The 18,805-nt window shown below is 42.8% G+C and overlaps 1 protein-coding gene across 3 annotated transcripts in view; it reads left to right on the forward strand.

Moving 5' to 3' along the window:
• Positions 1 to 2,126: 2,126 nt before the first annotated feature.
• The window catches only part of LOC110530041 (parafibromin), a 64,858-nt gene continuing 48,179 nt past the window's right edge, over positions 2,127 to 18,805 (forward strand). Inside the window, exons 1-11 of one of the 3 annotated variants that reach the window (XM_036985596.1) lie at positions 2,189 to 2,272; positions 2,381 to 2,434; positions 2,952 to 3,127; positions 4,093 to 4,198; positions 4,388 to 4,457; positions 4,616 to 4,678; positions 4,932 to 4,984; positions 5,492 to 5,580; positions 6,083 to 6,296; positions 6,924 to 7,022; positions 7,381 to 7,459. In XM_036985596.1, coding sequence (XP_036841491.1) covers positions 2,997 to 3,127; positions 4,093 to 4,198; positions 4,388 to 4,457; positions 4,616 to 4,678; positions 4,932 to 4,984; positions 5,492 to 5,580; positions 6,083 to 6,296; positions 6,924 to 7,022; positions 7,381 to 7,459 — 904 coding nt within the window. In that variant the 5' untranslated portion in view covers positions 2,189 to 2,272; positions 2,381 to 2,434; positions 2,952 to 2,996. Of the gene's footprint in view, positions 2,273 to 2,380; positions 2,435 to 2,951; positions 3,128 to 4,092; positions 4,199 to 4,387; positions 4,458 to 4,615; positions 4,679 to 4,931; positions 4,985 to 5,491; positions 5,581 to 6,082; positions 6,297 to 6,923; positions 7,023 to 7,380; positions 7,460 to 18,805 lie in introns of all 3 variants that reach the window. The other 2 variants (XM_036985597.1, XM_036985598.1) reach the window with 2 other exon arrangements.

An 18,805-nucleotide genomic window follows, 5' to 3' on the forward strand; every position in this document is an offset into this window, starting at 1 on the left:
GGGTCTTGCGACGAGTATACAGAGATGATCCGTTTACAGAGGAGTATAGAGTGCAGTGATGTGTCCTATAAGGAGCATTCGTGGCAAATCTGATGGTAAAGAACATCTAGCCGCTCGAGAGCACCCTTACCTGCCGATCTATAAATTACATCTCCGTAATCTAGCATGGGTAGGATGATCATCTGAATCAGGGTTAGTTTGGCAGCTGGGGTGAAAGAGGAGCGATTACGATAGAGGAAACCAAATCTAGATGTAACTTTAGCCTGCAGCTTTTATATGTGCTGAGAGAAGGACCAATGGTCTTTTGAAGTGTGTCCCCCTGTATGTAGCATTGTAAATTAGTACAGTTAAACTGGAGAACTCGATAAGAAGTGAGGCACCGAGCGTCTGAGAAAGCCAATGAAAGTCAGTTATTGGATGTTCTGTGAAAATCTAGAACTGATCTTATCGAGAAGTGTAATGACGGGGCCCTTGGACTGTTTCTGTCTTACTCAAATGGTCTGACCACTATACTCAGACTAACCAACTAGTTTTGTTTGATAGCAAGTGTTTTTTTTTTAAATTGTAAAAATTTATATTTCTGATGAGATCAAACTCATGATAGAATATCCTTGGTGCAAAGGCCCTTCTCCCCCGATTGTTCAGTTTGGCCGGGCGGCCAGCTCTAGGAAGAGTCTTGGTGGTTCCAAACTTCTTCCCTTTTAGAATGATGGAGGCCACTGTGTTCTTGGGGACCTTCAATGCTGCAGAAATGTTTTGGTACCCTTCACCAGATCTGTGCCTCGACACAATCCTGTCTCAGAGCGCTACGGACAATTATTTCGACCTCATGGCTTGGTTTTTGCTCTGACATGCACTGTCAACTGTGGGACCTTATATAGACAGGTGTTTGCCTTTCCAAATCATGTCCAATCAATTGAATTTACCACAGGTGGACTCCAAGTTGTAGAAACATCTCAAGGATGATCAATGGAAAGAGGATGCACCTGAGCTACATTTCAAGTCTCATAGCAAAGGGTCTGAATACTTATGTAAATAAGGTATCTGTTTTTATTTGTAATGCATTTGCAAAAATGTCAAAACTGTTTTCGCTTAGTCATTATGGGGAATTGTGTGTTGATTGATAAGTAAAAATAATTTTGCTGTATCGTAACAAAGTGGAAAAAGTTGAGGGGTCTGAATACTTTCCGAATGCACTTTTTGCATACCAATGGCTTTTTTTCCCAAGTGGTATCAGTTTTTGAAGGTCAAAACAAGGTACTATAAATCAAATCAAATTTTGTATTGGTGACATACACATGGTTAGCAGATGTTATACACATGGTTAGCAGATGTTAATGCGATTTGTAGCGAAATGCTTGTGCTTCTAGTTCCAACAGTGCCGTAATATCTAACAAGTAATCTAACAATTCCCCAACAACTACCTAATACACACAAATCTAAAGGGGTGAATGAGAATATGTACATATAAGTATATGGATGAGCGATAGCCGAGCGGCATAGGCAAGGTGCAGTAGATGGTATAAAATACAGTATATACATGTGATATGAGTAATGTAAGATATGTAAACATTATTAAAGTGGCAATATTTAAAGTGGCATTGTTTAAAGTGACTAATGATCAATTTATTAAAGTTTCCAGTGATTGGGTCTCAGTAAAGTGTATATACATGCGATATGAGTAATGTAAAATATGTAACATTATTAAAACTGACCAGTGATTGAGTCTCAGTGTAGGCAGCAGCCTCACTGAGTTAGTGATGGCTATTTAACCGTCTGATGGCTTTGAGATTGAAAAACAGCTTCTATCTCTTGGTCCCTGCTTTGATGCACCTGTACTGACCTCGCCTTCTGGATGATAACGGAGTGAACAGGCAGTGGCTCGGGTGGTTGTTGTCCTTGAGGATCTTTTTTTATTTTTCATTTTTTTTTAAATTTCACCTTTATTTAACCAGGTAGGCCAGTTGAGAACACGTTCTCATTTACAACTGCGACCTGGCCAAGATAAAGCAAAGCAGTGTGACACAAACAACAACACAGAGTCACACATGGAATAAACAAACGTGTAGTCAATAACACAATAGAAAAAGTCTGTTTACAGTGACTATACACATATTTTTGGCCTTCCTGTGACATCCGGTGTTGTATGTGTCATGGAGGTCAGGTAGTTTGCCCCCGGTGATGCGTTGTGCAGACCGAACCACCCTCTGGAGAGCCTTGCGGTTGAGGGCGGTGCAGTTGCCGTACCATGCTGTGATACAATCAATGAAATGTACGTTTTTTTTCTCCATTTACTAGCTCTCGAAAACCCTTCAAGGGTTTTCAGCGGGTACGGTTGGCTGGGTGTGAACTACAATTCCAACACTGTTTTAACATTTAGAAACATGCTGTGTGTGCCTCCAGTTGATGAACTCCACTTCATCCCCATGTAAAGGTGTGTTGTAATTGAACCTTTTGTATTTAGAAAATTATTTCTAGCTGATATGAAAGATAAGGTCTTATGTTTTCAAGTCCGTACCGCAAGCTATGAGTTTGTAACATTCAGAACGAGTGTCGTTGGGCTCTTACAAAACTTCCCCCTGCTAAATCAGCATCCATGAATGGGTTAGCCATTTACAGCAGCCATAGTGTCAATGCCAACCTTAATAATAGTAGTGTTTACTATAAATTGTACTTTATTTGTACAGAGAAAACAAAGAAAATATGTTATGAGGGTAACGTTACTTACATTGTTACTGCAGATATTAGTGCATCTCAAACTTTGAGGTATAACGTTAATGGGCATGAATTAAATACACGTTTTGAATGTGTGTGTGTACATAGAGGGATCAGTCAAAATATGTGTAATGCAGTTTGTTTTCAGGCTAGGTTTATCAATTGACATTGAACATAAATACAACTGGATTTTGGAATCAGGCATTCAGTGAGACCACATTGTATTCTGTTGATAGGTGACTGGAGGCCTTGCAATCATAGCTACATGAAGACAAGTGAAGATGGCGGACGTGTTGAGTGTTCTTCGCCTGTACAACATCCAGAAAAAAGAAATCGTCGCTAAAGGAGACGAAGTTATCTTTGGAGAGTTCTCTTGGCCTAAAAATGTCAAGACTAACTATGTCATTTGGGGGTATGTTCATTTAGTTTATAAATTGGTAAATAACTCTTCAATTGGCCTGTTGTAGCGAGCTAATGAGTAACGTTAGTTAGCTGCTAGCCACTGCTGTGTTGCCAAAACTTTTCTTGCTGTTTGTAAGGTGCGACTAATTGCACTGAAAGATCGCACATGCAGCTTGTTTTTACTGTTCGTTTTGGGGTTGAACTATTACGTTAACCGTCTAATTTCAAGCTAACTAACTTGCTTATTCAACTGTATACTGTTATGGTTCGTGTAGCTAGCAATGGTTAGCTTCCTAGCTAACAGAACCATGCCAGGCAACGTTGTCGTAAGCCAGCTGTCTCGCATACAATGCAAACCCACCAGGTTTAGTCAGCTAACAGTAGCTAGGTAACGTTAACTAGTAATCCAGAAGTACAATTGTATGTGAGAATCTGTCCACGATCGATTAGCTAGCCAGTTAGCTAGCTATTATTGATTTCTGCACGTGACCATAAATGTCACTGTTTGACATTTCTAGCCTGCCCAGGTAGACATTTACCTTGATGTTATGTGCAAGTCAGGTAACTAAGTTGGCTAGTAGAGTTTGTAGCTAGATAACAATCTACTTTTGCTTGCAAGCTACCTACTGTATTTCCAGTTTTTTTGCAGAACCAACAGTCTTTCAGGCCATAATAAATGTAATAGTTGGACCATCCCTTAATTTACCTCATGCACCTGAACCAAGCAAGTTGGACCAGTTGTTGGAAGTGTAATTGAAGAGCTGTGACATGGTTGCCCTGGTCACAATTTGTGTGTAATGTCATTAACAAAATACAGGATTTAGAACATTAAAAAAACAAATAGCTATTAATATATGCATTGTGCCTAAATTCCAGATTAGTTCCATAAGAGGGGGCCACGATCGATTTTTCTTTAACAACTGTGGACAAAACTGCTGTTCTGAGCTGATGGTAATTTTCACCTTCCATTTTCAGAACTGGGAAGGAGGGTCAGCCGAAAGAGTACTATACTCTGGACTCCATCCTGTTCCTGCTCAACAATGTGCATCTCCCTCATCCATCCTATGTGCGAAGGGCTGCAGTAAGTACATTTCTATCCTCATTCCAAAAGCTTCTTAGTTAGAATGTGTTGCCTGATGCTGAAATGAATGTCATGTCTTCTAACCTGGTGTTGCCATTGGCCTATTGGCTGTTGTCGGAAGATTTATAGTGACCTTTGTCAATTTTGTTCTATTTCATCGTGATTTACGTGATTTTATGATCACCCTAGACCGAGAACATTCCAGTTGTCAGAAGACCTGATCGAAAGGGCTTGCTTTCATATCTCAATGGAGAAAGTTGTAAGTATGAATTGAGAATTATTCATGCCGATTTTAAAATATTTGCATGAAAATGTCTCCAATTAGATGGAAACCTAACTAGTAAAATGAATACACGTGTTGATTCCATTGAAATCACTGTACTAAAACATATTCCCCTTTTGATTTCCCCTTCACAGCTACTTCAACAAGTATCGACAGAAGTGCCCCTATAGAGATTGGTTTGCAAAGGCCAACACAAGGTACGGTTTAAGCATTTTGGATGCTCTTCCATTGATTGACTGGATGATTTTAATCCATGCATATTAGGAAATATTTTCTCTTATCGGATATATCCACAGTCCATGCTGTGAGGCCTAATATGCAATTTGTACGCCATTGGCTTGTTGCACTTATGCAATCAGTTTGGTGAGACACAGCGAAGTAGAAAGTCATTTGAGATATTGAAAAGGTATTGCGTAGTTGGCTAATTATTCATTTTTTTTGCATCCTCAGTCAAACGAGCAGCAGACGAGGTGTCATCTGAAGCCAAAAAACCAAGGATAGAGGTGAATAATATTTTTTATTTAACCTGCAACGTTCTGACTCTTCAGCTCAATAGAAATCCTGTTTAACAAAAGGCCAGAGACCTTTTCCTAATTTGGCTACAAAGTGGGATTTAACTATACAAAATACTCTTGTCAAGGTGGAAGAAAAACATTTGTAAAAAATATTTTTTTAGGAATGTTAATTTTACTTCCACTTTGACAGAGTATTTTTTTATATATATAGATATATATATATATATATATATCACAAAAATCTTAATTAGGTAAGTATTCAACCCCCTGAGTCAATATGTTAGTCACCTTCGGCAGAGACAACAGCTGTGAGTCTTTCTGAGTAAGTCAAGGAGCTTTGCCCACCGGTGGTTGTACAGTTTTTGCGCATTATTCTTTAAAATATTCTTCAAGTTCTGTCGAGTTGGTTGTTGATCATTGCTAGACAGCCATTTTCAAGTCTTGCCATAGAAAACGGAGCATTTTAACATTCTATAACATTTTGGCGTTCTCTAGGATGAGGAACGAGTGCGTCTGGACAAGGAGCGTTTGGCTGCTCGACTGGAGGGCCACAAAGAGGGCATTGTGCAAACTGACCAGATCAGGTATTTCGGTGCTTTTCCCGTCCATTCAGTTCTAATAGCTGAATTGCTATTAAAATGTACATGGATAAAAAAGAGAGGTCCTTAGCAATGGATGAAAGAAGTTGGTAATGTTGGGTCGTTGACTTTAGCGGAGCAGTCTCACTTTCTTATGACTAGCATTAGGATAGGTATGAAGACACATTCATTGAGTTCCCTAGTTACAAAAGGGGGCAATTATCAATAAGCCACCATTGCTGCACACAGGTTTTAAGATACTAGCTAACAAATCCCAATGAGAGCGGTTAGCAGACATGAACACAAACCAGGAACCTTGCTTTATTCTCAAAATGGTGCATTATTTAATCGCATTGCTGCTCAATCAACCTCGGACATGAACCTCTACTCAATGACAACTTAGCTTTTCATCATTTTAGTAAGAAGCTAAATGATAACGTGTTCCTTTCAGCTCACCTAGTGAAATAAGTGTTAGCTGAAATAATCTCTACCCCCCCCCCCCCCCCAGGTCACTGTCCGAGGCTATGTCAGTGGAGAAGATCGCCGCCATCAAAGCCAAGATCATGGCAAAGAAACGCTCCACCATTAAGACAGACCTGGATGAGGACATCACCCTGAAGCAGAGGAGCTTTGTGGACGCTGAGGTGGACGTGACCAGGGACATTGTCAGCAGGGAGCGCGTGTGGAGGACCAGGACCACCATCCTACAGAGCACTGGAAAGGTCAGAGGTTAACCCCTAGACTAGACTGGCAATGACTGGGGGGGAGGGGTCATTCTGTCATTTAGGGATGCTGTCATTTCATGACATTATGAGGAGGAAGCCGGCCACATGGGAAGTGTCACACTCCATGTAGGCTTTACCCTCGGGTAACCATAGCACAAAATTGGCCTTGAAGGGTGGGGATGATGATCCTTATCCATAGCTGATCAAAAACCTTTTGTTTAAAACTTGTTATTTTATGCCTGCAGGTGGCAGCATCGCCACAAGGGAAATGTGTTTTTTGATTTGGTGGTGAGATCTGCTGCTGTGTTAATAAGTGATGTCTGAGATTACACATTTTGCAGAAAACCTCCATGTATCAGAATCTAGGTATAAAAAAAAAAAACTATTCTGTGGACGAATCTCCCCAATTATTAATACCTCTTGATTTATATACATTTGAGTTTAGGACATTTTTGGGTAGAGGAAGCTCAATGGATTTGTTTATGGTGCTCGCTTTACACATGTCACTGCACAATGTGCACAGAAAAGGGTCCGTTGTAGCTTTGATCCACACATCAAAGCCTTTTCTTTGGAGTGATGTCTCGCCTACTTTACACTGCGCTTATAAATCTTTTGCTCATGCAGAACTTCTCCAAAAACATCTTTGCCATCCTGCAATCGGTGAAGGCCAGGGAGGAGGGGCGCGCCCCTGAGCAGAGGCCAGCACAGAACACCACCCTGGTGGTAAGGAACATGTTTAATTTAATGCACGCTGTAGACGTACCACCATAGATTTGATTTTGGATACGCACGTTTGCAACCGAAGAATCAAGCCAATGCATTATTGAGAATGAAATCCATAGCCAGTAAAGGCTCTTGCTGAGGAATTCCATATCATCTTTGAGTACCTCACCTCCCTGTTGTAATTTCTAAAAGAAATGAAGCGTGAAATGAACTTGGTGCTTCTCCATAAAAATTAGTATGTAACCTGTCGAAGCAGGGTTGAGCGGAGTATTACCACTACATTATAATAGTCTCAATATGCAGATCATTAATTGAAAATGACCTGTGTTTTAAGTGTGACGTCTTGCCTCCCCTCAAGGACCAGTCCATAAGGAACAAGCAACCTGTGCCAGCTGCCTATAACCGATACGATCAGGAGAGATTCAAAGGAAAAGAGGGTGAGTGGGACCAGGGCACATATTGTCATTGTGATGTTGTTTCTTTGTAAACATGGCAATGAATAATAGTATTGTGTGTGTGTGTGTGTGTGTGTGTGTAAAGGAGGCTGGTGGGAGGAGCTAAAGGAGGACATGCTCATTGTAATGGAATGAATGGAACGTAGTTATGCGTTGTTGCTATGCGTTTGATATGTTTGGCACTAAGGGTGTGAATATTTAAATTAAGTTGGGATCCTTAAAGTTAAGAAAAATCCCTAACCAAAAAAACTGTTATATTACATGCTGACAACACCGCTTGTCGCGTGCGCTCGCATTGCAAAATAAATGTTAACATGTTATTCAATTATTGCACCCACACTGCTCGTGTGTGCCAACGAGCGTCTGCGTTGCCAAGCTCTAAAATAGAAGCCAGTTCTATTTGTGAATCCGCTTGCCATGCGGTAGTAGAGAGAACAGTCTATGACTGGGGTGGCTGGGGTCTTTGACAATTTTTAGGGCCTTCCTCTGACACCGCCTGGTGTCGAGGTCCTGGATGGCAGGCAGCTTTGCCCCAGTGATGTACTGGGCCGTACGCACTACCCTCTGAAGTGCCTTGCGGTCGGAGGCCGAGCTATTGCCGTACCAGGCAGTGATGCAACCGGTCAGGATGCCCTCTGTTGCAGCTGTAGAACCTTTTGAGGATCTCAGGACCCATGACAAATCTTTTTAGTTTCCTGAGGGGGAATAGGCTTTGTCGTTCCCTCTTCACGACTGTCTTGGTGTGTTTGGACCTAGTTTGTTGTTGATGTGGTCCTGCCTCTCCCATCTCCTCATTTGGTTTATAGAAGCTGATCGATGAACTGAGTTCGGTCGGTCATGGTAACTTTGAAAGTTAGATGCCAATCACCATATAACGTCCAAAGAAGAAAAAGCCTGGAAGGAGGAGAACTGACTAGAAACGATTCGGTTGACCGTTTTTGTGTAGATTAATTGTCGGAGTAGAGGACCTTGTGCATTTCAGGTAAAATAACTTAAAGTTTATATCCTAGGACAAATTAGCTAGCAACTGCACACTAGCTAGCTAAATTGCCATAAATGTTTAATACTTTTCGACCTGTCCCCAAATTAATATATTTGGTTGAGTTTGTTTTGATATTTCAACCTGCGTGTCGTGATCGCGTTAGATTGTCCCCAAACACCAATTTGCGCACATGCTCGGCCGCTTTGGGTACGGTGTTACCAAAATGTATGAACACGCTTCTGCCTGCCCCTCCCCTCTCTCCTTTGCGCTGTCTGCCTGCTCTGTCTCTTTGCTAATGATGCAAGTGTGCATTTGGTATTCAGTCAGTTGCGTGTAGGATACCTTAGCCTATTCATAGCACGATGTCGCTGGGCTACAGGGGTGTCTTCAGGCCAGTCTTGCAAGCACGGGGTACCCAACTATTTGTTTTTGTCTCATAATATGAAATTACAGTAGGCTACTGGTAGCCTTTATCAATTTAACCTTTTCACACACAATGGAATGTGTCCCCTTGAGTGCGCCTCGGCTACGACAGGTTTGTCTGTACAGGTAGGCAAACATTTTAATGTGGACACGAAACCTCTGAATATATGAACCAGCATTTTACTTGTCTGTAAAGGAATGAGGCTTCTCAAAGTGTAGCGAGTGTAGCGAAATGCTTATGCTTCTAGATCCAACAGTGCAGCAGTATCTAACAGGTAATATCTAACAAGTTCCACAACAAAACCTAATACAATAATAGTAAAGGAATGGAATAAGAATATAAGTATAAAATATATGGATGAGCAGTGACAGAGCAGCTAAGATCCAATAGATGGTAAAGAATAGATAGTGAAGGATACAGTATATGCGTATGAGATATGGAAACATTAAAGTGACTAGTTTTCCATTTATTAAAGTGGCCAATGATATCAACTCTGTAGGTAGGCCGCTGCTTCTCTGTGCTAGTGGTGGCTGTTTAACAATCTGATGGCCTTGAGATAGAAGCTGTTTTTCACTCTCTGTCTCAGCTTTGATTCACCTGTACTGACCTCGCCTTCTGGATGGAAGCGGGGTGAACAGGCAGTGTCTCGGTTGGTTATTGTCCTGGAGGGCAAGTAGTTTGCCCCCGGTGATGTGTTGTGTAGACCGCACCACCCTCTGGAGAGCCCTGCAGTTGTGGGCAGTGCAGTTGCTGTACCAGGCGGTGATACAGCCCGACACGATGCTCTCAATTGTGCACCTGTAGAAGTTAGTGACGGTTTTCGGTGACAAGCCATTTTCTTTTCAGACTCCTGAGTTTGAAGAGGCGCTATTGTGCCTTCATCACACTCTGTGTGCATGACCATTTCAGTTTGTCGGTGATATGTACACAGAGGAACTTAACCTTCTACCTTCTCCACTGCTGTCTCATCGATGTGGATGCGGGGTGCTCCCTTTGCTGTTTCCTTAAGTGTGCGATCATCTCTTTTGTTTTGCTGACATTGAGTGTGAGGTTATTTTCCTGACACCACACTCCGAGGGCCCTTAGCTCCTCCCTGTAGCCCGTCTCGTCGTTGTTGGTAATCATGCCTACCGCTGTAGTGTCGTCTGCAAACTTGATGATTGAGTTGGAACCATGCATAGCCACGCAGACATGGGTGAAAAGGGAGTACAGGAGGGGGCTGTGAACGAACCCTTGTGATCAGCGGGGTGGAGATGTTTCCTACCTTCACCACCTGGGGGCGGCCCGTCAAAGTCCAGGACCCAGTTGCACAGGGCGGGATCGAGACCCAGCGTCTCAAGCTTAATGACGAGTTTGGAGGGTACTATGGTGTTGAATGCAGAGCTGTAGTCAATGAACAGCATTCTTACATAGGCAGTCCTCTTGTCCAGATGGGATAGGGCAGTATGATAGCGTTTGCATTGTCTGTGGACCTATTGGGGCGGTAAGCAAATTGGACTGGATCTAGGGTGACAGGTAGGGTGGATGTGATATGATCCTTGACTAGTCTCTCATAGCACTTTGTGATGACAGAAGTGAGTACTGCGGGGCGATAGTCATTTTGTTCAGTTACCTTATTTTTCTTCGGAACAGGAACGATGGTGGCCATCTGGACCATGTGGGGACAGCAGACTGGGATAGGGTTTGAAGGGGACTGAAGCAATACTAACATCCATCACTAGGCCGGAACTGTCAATCAAATAATCTTGAGTTGCTGCGCCCAGCCTGCCTGCTGCCTGAGTGCAGAACAATCTCCTAAAAAAAATTAAAAAAAAGTACTTTCAAGTTTGTTAAATACCTTGACTTACCAAGACATTTAGCTCCCATACCATAAACAGAGCAGCACATCAATCAGTGACGACTGTTGTTGTTAGAGGGAGAAAAAAAATATGTAATGCTGCAGCAGGATTCTGTCTGTTTTTTTTGGGGTCTGGAAAGTTACAAATTGTCGCAATCGACATGTTATTGCAGCTGTGTTCTATGTCTGTTAAGGGTCACATGGTTAGCTACTGCGACTTGGCTAGCTACTGCGACTTGGTAAGCTAGAATTGCTAGCTGTCCTCGCTCGTTGAGTTCAACCCACATTCCCTTGTTTTGTGTCGACTAGACTGACGACTTATCTACACAGATGCTTTGTTCATCGAGAGACAAAGAAAGCGCACGCCTTTTCCGGTTGGCATTGTGCTAACTAGCTAGGCTATTAGCCCAGGCTGCGAAGCATAGCTAACTTGGCTTGCGCTTAACAAAGCCAGCTAACCATACTAGCCGTCCTACCAGCACAGACAGTAGTATTGGTTGCGCCCTTCTCTCCTTTAGTTCAATTAAGGGTGGGCGATATTAACTTATATTCATATCACGATATTTTCCACTGTCCGGACGATAACGATATAATATCACGATGTACTGTACATTTTTTAACATTTTAAACATTTTGAGCCCTTCAAAGTTAATAAATTACAAAATATTGTTTTTAGCCTTATAGAAACCAAAAGCGAGCATTGCAGTTAACTTCTTGGTGACGGGGCAGTATTTTCACGTCCGGATTAAATGCATGCCCAAATTCAACTGCCTGCTACTCATCCCCAGAAGATAAGATATGCATATTATTAGTAGATTTGGATAGAAAACACTGAAATGTCTTATTTAGCAGGCAAAACCCAGAGGACAAACCATTCATATTATTTTGAGGTCACTCTCTTTTCAATGGTTTTCATTGCGAATCCAGATTTCTAAGGGACCTTCTTGCAGTTCCTATCGCTTCCACTGGATGTCAACAGTCTTTAGAAATTGGTTGAGGTTATTCCTTTGTGTAATGAAGAAGTACGGCCATCTTGAACGAGGGTCACTTGAAGTGTACTGTTAGATAAAGGCGCGTGACCAGAAAGCTAGCTACTGTTTGTTTTCCTCCTGTATTGAACACAGATCATCCCGTCTTCAATTTTATTGATTATTTACGTAAAAAAATACCTGAGATTTTGTAGTCACGTTGAGCAAGTTGGAACCGGTGTTTTTCTGGATCAAACGCGCCAAATAAATGGACATTTTGGATATATGTCGACGGAATTAATCGAACAAAAGGACCATTTGTGATGTTTATGGGACATATTGGAGTGCCAACAAAAGAAGCTCGTCAAAGGTAAGGCATGAATTATATTTTTCTTTCTGTGTTTTGTGTCGCGCCTGCAGGGTTGAAATATGGTTTCTCTCTTTGTTTACGGAGCTGCTATCCTTAGATAATAGCATCGTTTGCTTTAGCAGAACAGCTTTTTTGAAATCTGACATGTTGGCTGGATTCACAACAAGTGTAGCTTTAATTTGCTATCTTGCATGTGTGATTTAATGAGTTTGATTTTTATACACTGCTCAAAAAAATAAAGGGAACACTTAAACAACACAATGTAACTCCAAGTCAATCACACTTCTGTGAAATCAAACTGTCCACTTAGGAAGCAACACTGATTGACAATAAATTTCACATGCTGTTGTGCAAATGGAATAGACAACAGGTGGAAATTATAGGCAATTGGCAAGACACCCCCAATAAAGGAGTGGTTCCTGGCTGATGTTTTGGTCACTTTTGAATGCTGGCGGTGCTTTCACTCTAGTGGTAGCATGAGATGGAGTCTACAACCCACACAAGTGGCTCAGGTAGTGCAGCTCATCCAGGATGGCACATCAATGCGAGCTGTGGCAAGAAGGTTTGCTGTGTCTGTCAGCATAGTGTCCAGAGCATGGAGGCGCTACCAGGAGACAGACCTGTACATCAGGAGACGTGGAGGAGGCCGTAGGAGGGCAACAACCCAACAGTAGGACCGCTACCTCCGCCTTTGTGCAAGGAGGAGCAAGAGGAGCACTGCTCAAACGGTCAGAAACGGACTTCATGAGGGTGGTATGAGGGCCCGACGTCCACAGGTGGGAGTTGTGCTTACAGCCCAACACAGTGCAGGACGTTTGGCATTTGCCAGAGAACACCAAGATTGGCAAATTCGCCACTGGCGCCCTGTGCTCTTCAGATGAAAGCAGGTTCACACTGAGCACATGTGACAGACGTGAGAGTCTGGAGACGCCGTGGAGAACGTTCTGCTGCCTGCAACATCCTCCAGCATGGCCGGTTTGGCGGTGGGTCAGTCATGGTGTGGGGTGGCATTTCTTTGGTGGGCCACACAGCCCTCCATGTGCTCGCCAGAGGTAGCCTGACTGCCATTAGGTACCGAGATGAGATCCTCAGACCCCCTGTGAGACCATATGCTGGTGCGGTTGGCCCTGGGTTCCTCCTAATGCAAGACAACGCTAGACCTCATGTGGCTTGAGTGTGTCAGCTGTTCCTGCAAGAGTAAGGCGTTGATGCTATGGACTGGCCTGCCCGTTCCCCAGACCTGACTCCGATTGAGCACATCTGGGACATCATGTCTCGCTTTAATCCAGGTCTGGGAGGAGATCCCTCAGGAGACCATCCGCCACCTCATCAGGAGCATGCCCAGGCGTTCTAGGGAGGTCATACAGGCACGTGGAGGCCACACACACTACTGAGCCTCATTTTGACTTGTTTTAAGGACATTACATCAAAGTTGGATCAGCCTGTAGTGTGGCTTTCCACTTTAATTTTGAGTGTGACTCCAAATCCAGACCTCCATGGGTTGATAAATTTGATTTCCATTGATACTTTTTGTGATCTTAGTTTCAGCACATTCAACTATGTAAAGGAAAAAGTATTTAATAAAAATATTTCTTTCATTCAGATCTAGGATGTGTTATTTTAGTGTTGCCTTTATTTCTTTTGAGCAGTGTAGTAATTTATTTGAATCTGGCGCTCTGCAGTTTCCCTGACTTTTGGCCAGGTGGGACTCTAGCCACATCTCAGAGAGGTTATATATATTTCTGTGGTAAACCTGTGCAAACATTAAACAAACAAGGGTATATAAGTAAAATATTTAAATAATATTTTTTTTTGGTGGGGGGGGGGGCTTTTTCCTGCCAATTATAAGTGGTCTTTTTCAACATAACACTTGTCGTTATGAATTCAAGTTGTAAACTTTTTTTTAAACAAACTTTGTCTCGTTAATGCTTGACGGTCTGTATGTTTCTCGGTTCAACATGTAATAATTCACTACCTCTTCACAAGTTCCGTACCAGGAACACCAGCCTATTGACAGTTTCTGGCTTCAGTTGCCCTTTGGCATGTGATCATATTGCCTCTAGTGAAACATACTCTCTGAGGGCAAACTTGTGGCAGGGATGCTGAAGTATTTCTTTGCCAGACAGCTCCCTTGTGGAAAGTTGGATGTGTGAACTTGCCACCACTCTAAAGGATCAGCCTCACTGTCTGCTGCCATCATCAGAGTGTAGCTGTCCAGCACTTGTAGCTGTCCAGCTCTTGCTCGATGACCTCTCTGTGATCTTAATGCAGGTACACTTCTGGTTTTCTTAAAGAAGCTCCTAAGGCTCTTCTTGGACTTTGCTGATTGTGGCGAAGTGGCAGCTTCTTTCTCTCTCACTCTGGTCCTGGTGAGCAGCTCATCTGTTTCCGGGTCAGTGTATTTGTAATTGAGCACCATCTTAATCTCTCGGGTCAGTTTGGCTTCACCCTCCATTTGATTTCAGAACCTCCATCTTGAACAAATGGCGGACTGGCTTCAGACACACTCATGTATGTCTCTCCTGACAGGGAATCTGTGAAATTCTGGAGGGGTTTAAGTGCTGCCGTGATAGATTCAAAGACCTCCGTGTCTTTCCAGGAGGGTGCAAGGTGCAGTGTATATTTAAAAAAAAAAAAAAAATGTTGTTTGCTGCCTGGACTCTTTCCATCTGCAGTTGAGATCCCCCACCTTGTCGTGTTCCCTGATGAGCTTGGTGGGGCAGGCTCAGTTTATCCTGTGTACTTTCGGCTTTCTGCTTCTTCCAACTATAGGAAATTGGGTTGACCACTTTCTTGCACACCCCTGTGGTTAGTTTTGGACACTCCTCAATGAAAAGGTGAAAAATAATTACATATGAATCGGAATTATTCAATAGAAATAACATTCCATCTGATGGATTTACAGCATTGGACACTGGACATGTTTACAAATGTCATCCATCTATAGATTTACATACAACTGTTGTGATTAAGAGAGCTATGTTGCTTTATGAAACGCAATCATTTATTGAGTAGGCTATTTATTATTGAAAGAGGATAGATTCATATTTTGAAACCATAGGCTAATGTATCAATTAAAAATAAAATCAAAGTAATCCATGTAATGTTTGGATAATGCACACATTTACAAATATTATAGATTTGCATAAGATGTATATATTCGGCTTAACGTATAGAAGAATCAGGCAGTGTAGTCAGCTATAGCTTTAAACAGAGGAGATAAGGAATGCAATGGGTATTCTGCATTTTAAGTTTTGTAAGTTACGTTATCTTTCCACCTAGCTCTGTTTTGGACGTTGAAACTTAACAGTAGCAATGTGTAGCCTGTGTCCGAAACACCCTACCTAGTCTTGTCCATTGCTTTGACCATGTTCGATCCGCTGTCGGTAGTCATACATACTTAATGCGACTCTTTCAAGCCCCCGGATGGAAGTGCCTCCCTCAGCCCAGCTGCAATTATTTATCCGGTGTGTTCGTCTGGGGAAATTAGAGGTCTGAAGGCATTTGCTTTGTAGCTTCCAGTTGTTGTCAATGTAATGCATCTTGAGGCTAATGTATGGCTTTGTGGTCCGGCTTGACCATAAGTCGGCAGTGGTAGAGAAGAATGCAGTGTTACAGATTTCGTTGGGAACTCTGTCCTGACATTCTGTGTAGAGTTCTGGCAGACATGTTTTGCTGAAGTATTTACGGCTCGGGATCTTGGGTCTAGAGTTCGAATCACCTTTCTGAAACCGTCTTTCGCCACAGTTTGAACTGTCTTTCGCTATGTGATATGTAATTGCACTCGTTATCTCATCCCCTTTTTTCTTCAGTCATCCTCAATGCTTGCTTACACTTGCTCTTAATTTTCGGACACTGTTGCTAACAAAAGGAGTTTACTTAACTAAATGTTAGCTCACTCTGTAGTTGCGCATGCTTGTTGACTTTGATTGGCAGGCAGATTATGTGTAATGTCCATGTTTTTAGTAAAATAAACAATTTGAACTAGCCCACTAGGCTGTATCACTCAACTGAAATGTTGAACTAAACAAAAACGCCTTGTGTCATAAATTAGTAAAATGTATCATATGGCAAAATCTATATCATGTACAATCTATAACTTACCATGTGGTTGCCAGCTAACTAACGCCTACACTAGCCCCACGGCTTTAGCATTTTCTTTTTCGATTAATTAGGAATGTAGGAGGGTAACAGTGGCATGACTGCGGCCCAACCTGACTCCCCGGTTTAACAACATGACTGAGGCAGGCATTCAAACCCCCTCGCTCTTGCGCTGGAGGCTCGTTGATGCTGGGTTTCGTTGGCTAAACTGACCGGTTACACCTCACTGTGCTATTGTCAAGAAACTCAAGATCGAAGAAGCAACTCTATTCACAGTTTTCCAACGTGCTGTCTCGCTCTATTCGTCAAAGCTACTTCAGTCGACCTGCAGGATGCTTATTTTCATAAACATTCGGCCAACACACAAGTTTCTCAGGCTTGCCTTTCAGGGAACAGCCTATGAATACCTCGCTGTTCCCTTTGGGCTAGCACTAGCTCCTCGATCTTTGTTCCTGGCACTCCCATAGGGGTAGTGTCAATGAGGAAGGTGGTCTTGACAGTGAAGAGATTTTCCACCTTCACCCAAAAGCCATGCTCCTCTGGGCCTGGCCAGTGAGGAGGAATCTGAACACCACAGGCTTGCCACTATTTTCAGGTCTCTCCGGAGATGTTCGATCGGGTTCAAGTCTGGACTCTGGTTGGGGCACTCAAGAATATTCAGAGACTTGTCCCGAAGCCACTCCTGTGTTGTCTTGGCTGTGTGCTTAGGGTTGTTGTCCTGTTGAAGTTAAACCTTCACCTTAGTCTGAGGTCCTGAGCAGATTTTCATCCAGCATCTCTCTGTTCTTTGCTCTGTTCATCTTTCTCTCGTTCCTGACTAGTCTCCCAGTGCCTGCTGCTAAAAAACATCCCCACAGCAGGATGCTGCCAATCCCATGCTTCATCGTAGGGATGGTATTGGCCAGGTGATGAGCGGCCCCTGGTTTCCTCCAGTGCTGCAGAGATGGTTTTCCTCTTGGAAGGTTCTCCCATCTCCACAGAGAACCTCTAGAGCTCTGTCAGTGACCATCGGGTTCTTGGTCACCTCCCTAACCAAGGCCCTTTTCCTCCGATTGCTCAGTTTGGCCGGTCGGCCAGCTCTAGGAAGAGTCTTGGTGGTTCCAAACTTCTTCCTTTTTAGAATGATGGAGGCCACTGTGTTCTTGGGGACCTTCAATGCCGCAGACATTTTTTGGTACCCTTTCCCAGATCTGTGCCTTCGACACAATCCTGTGCTCTGACATACACTGTCAACTGTGGGATCTTATATAGACAGGTGTGTGCCTTTCCAAATCATGTCCAATCAGTTGAATTTACCACAGGTGGACTCCAATGAAGTTGTAGAAACATCTCAAGGATGATTCAATGGAAACAGGATGTACAGTGCCTTGCGAAAGTATTCGGCCCCCTTGAACTTTGCGACCTTTTGCCACATTTCAGGCTTCAAACATAAAGATATAAAACTATTTTTTTGTGAAGAATCAACAACAAGTGGGACACAATCATGAAGTGGAACGACATTTATTGAATTTTGTAGCGCCACCTTTTGCTGCGATTACAGCTGTAAGTCGCTTGGGGTATGTCTCTATCAGTTTCGCAGATCGAGAGACTGACATTTTTCCCCATTCCTCCTTGCAAAACAGCTCGAGCTCAGTGAGGTTGGATGGAGAGCATTTGAACAGCAGTTTTCAGTTTCCACAGATTCTCGATTGGATTCAGGTCTGGACTTTGACTTGGCCATTCTAACACCTGGATATGTTTATTTTTGAACCATTCCATTGTAGATTTTGCTTTATGTTTTGGATCATTGTCTTGTTGGAAGACAAATCTCTGTCCCAGTCTCAGGTCTTTTGCAGACTCCATCAGGTTTTCTTCCAAAATGGTGCTGTATTTGGCTCCATCCATCTTCCCATCAATTTTAACCATCTTCCCTGTCCCTGCTGAAGAAAAGCAGGTCCAAACCATGATGCTGTCGCCACCACCATGTTTGACAGTGGGGATGGTGTGTTCAGGGTGATGAGCTGTGTTGCTTTTACGCCAAACATAACGTTTTGCATTGTTGCCAAAAAGTTCAATTTTGGTTTCATCTGACCAGAGCACCTTCTTCCACATGTTTGGTGTGTCTCCCAGGTGGCTTGTGGCAAACTTTAAACAACACTTTTTATGGATATCTTTAAGAAATGGCTTTCTTCTTGAACACTTCCATAAAGGCCAGATTTGTGCAATATACGACTGATTGTTGTCCTATGGACAGTGTCTCCCACCTCAGCTGTAGATCTCTGCAGTTCATCCAGAGTGATCATGGGCCTCTTGGCTGCATCTCTGATCAGTCTTCTCCTTGTATGAGCTGAAAGTTTAGAGGGAAGGCCAGGTCTTGGTAGATTTGCAATGGTCTGATACTCCTTCCATTTCAATATTATCGCTTGCACAGTGCTCCTTGGGATGTTTAAAGCTTGGGAAATCTTTTTGTATCCAAATCCGGCTTTAAACTTCACAACAGTATCTCGGACCTGCCTGGTGTGTTCCTTGTTCTTCATGATGCTCTCTGCGCTTTTAACGGACCTCTGAGACTATCACAGTGCAGGTGCATTTATACGGAGACTTGATTACACACAGGTGGATTGTATTTATCATCATTAGTCATTTAGGTCAACATTGGATCGTTCA

This window comes from Oncorhynchus mykiss, chromosome 8 (genome assembly GCF_013265735.2).
Source record: "Oncorhynchus mykiss isolate Arlee chromosome 8, USDA_OmykA_1.1, whole genome shotgun sequence".
Classification (NCBI taxonomy): domain Eukaryota; kingdom Metazoa; phylum Chordata; class Actinopteri; order Salmoniformes; family Salmonidae; genus Oncorhynchus; species Oncorhynchus mykiss.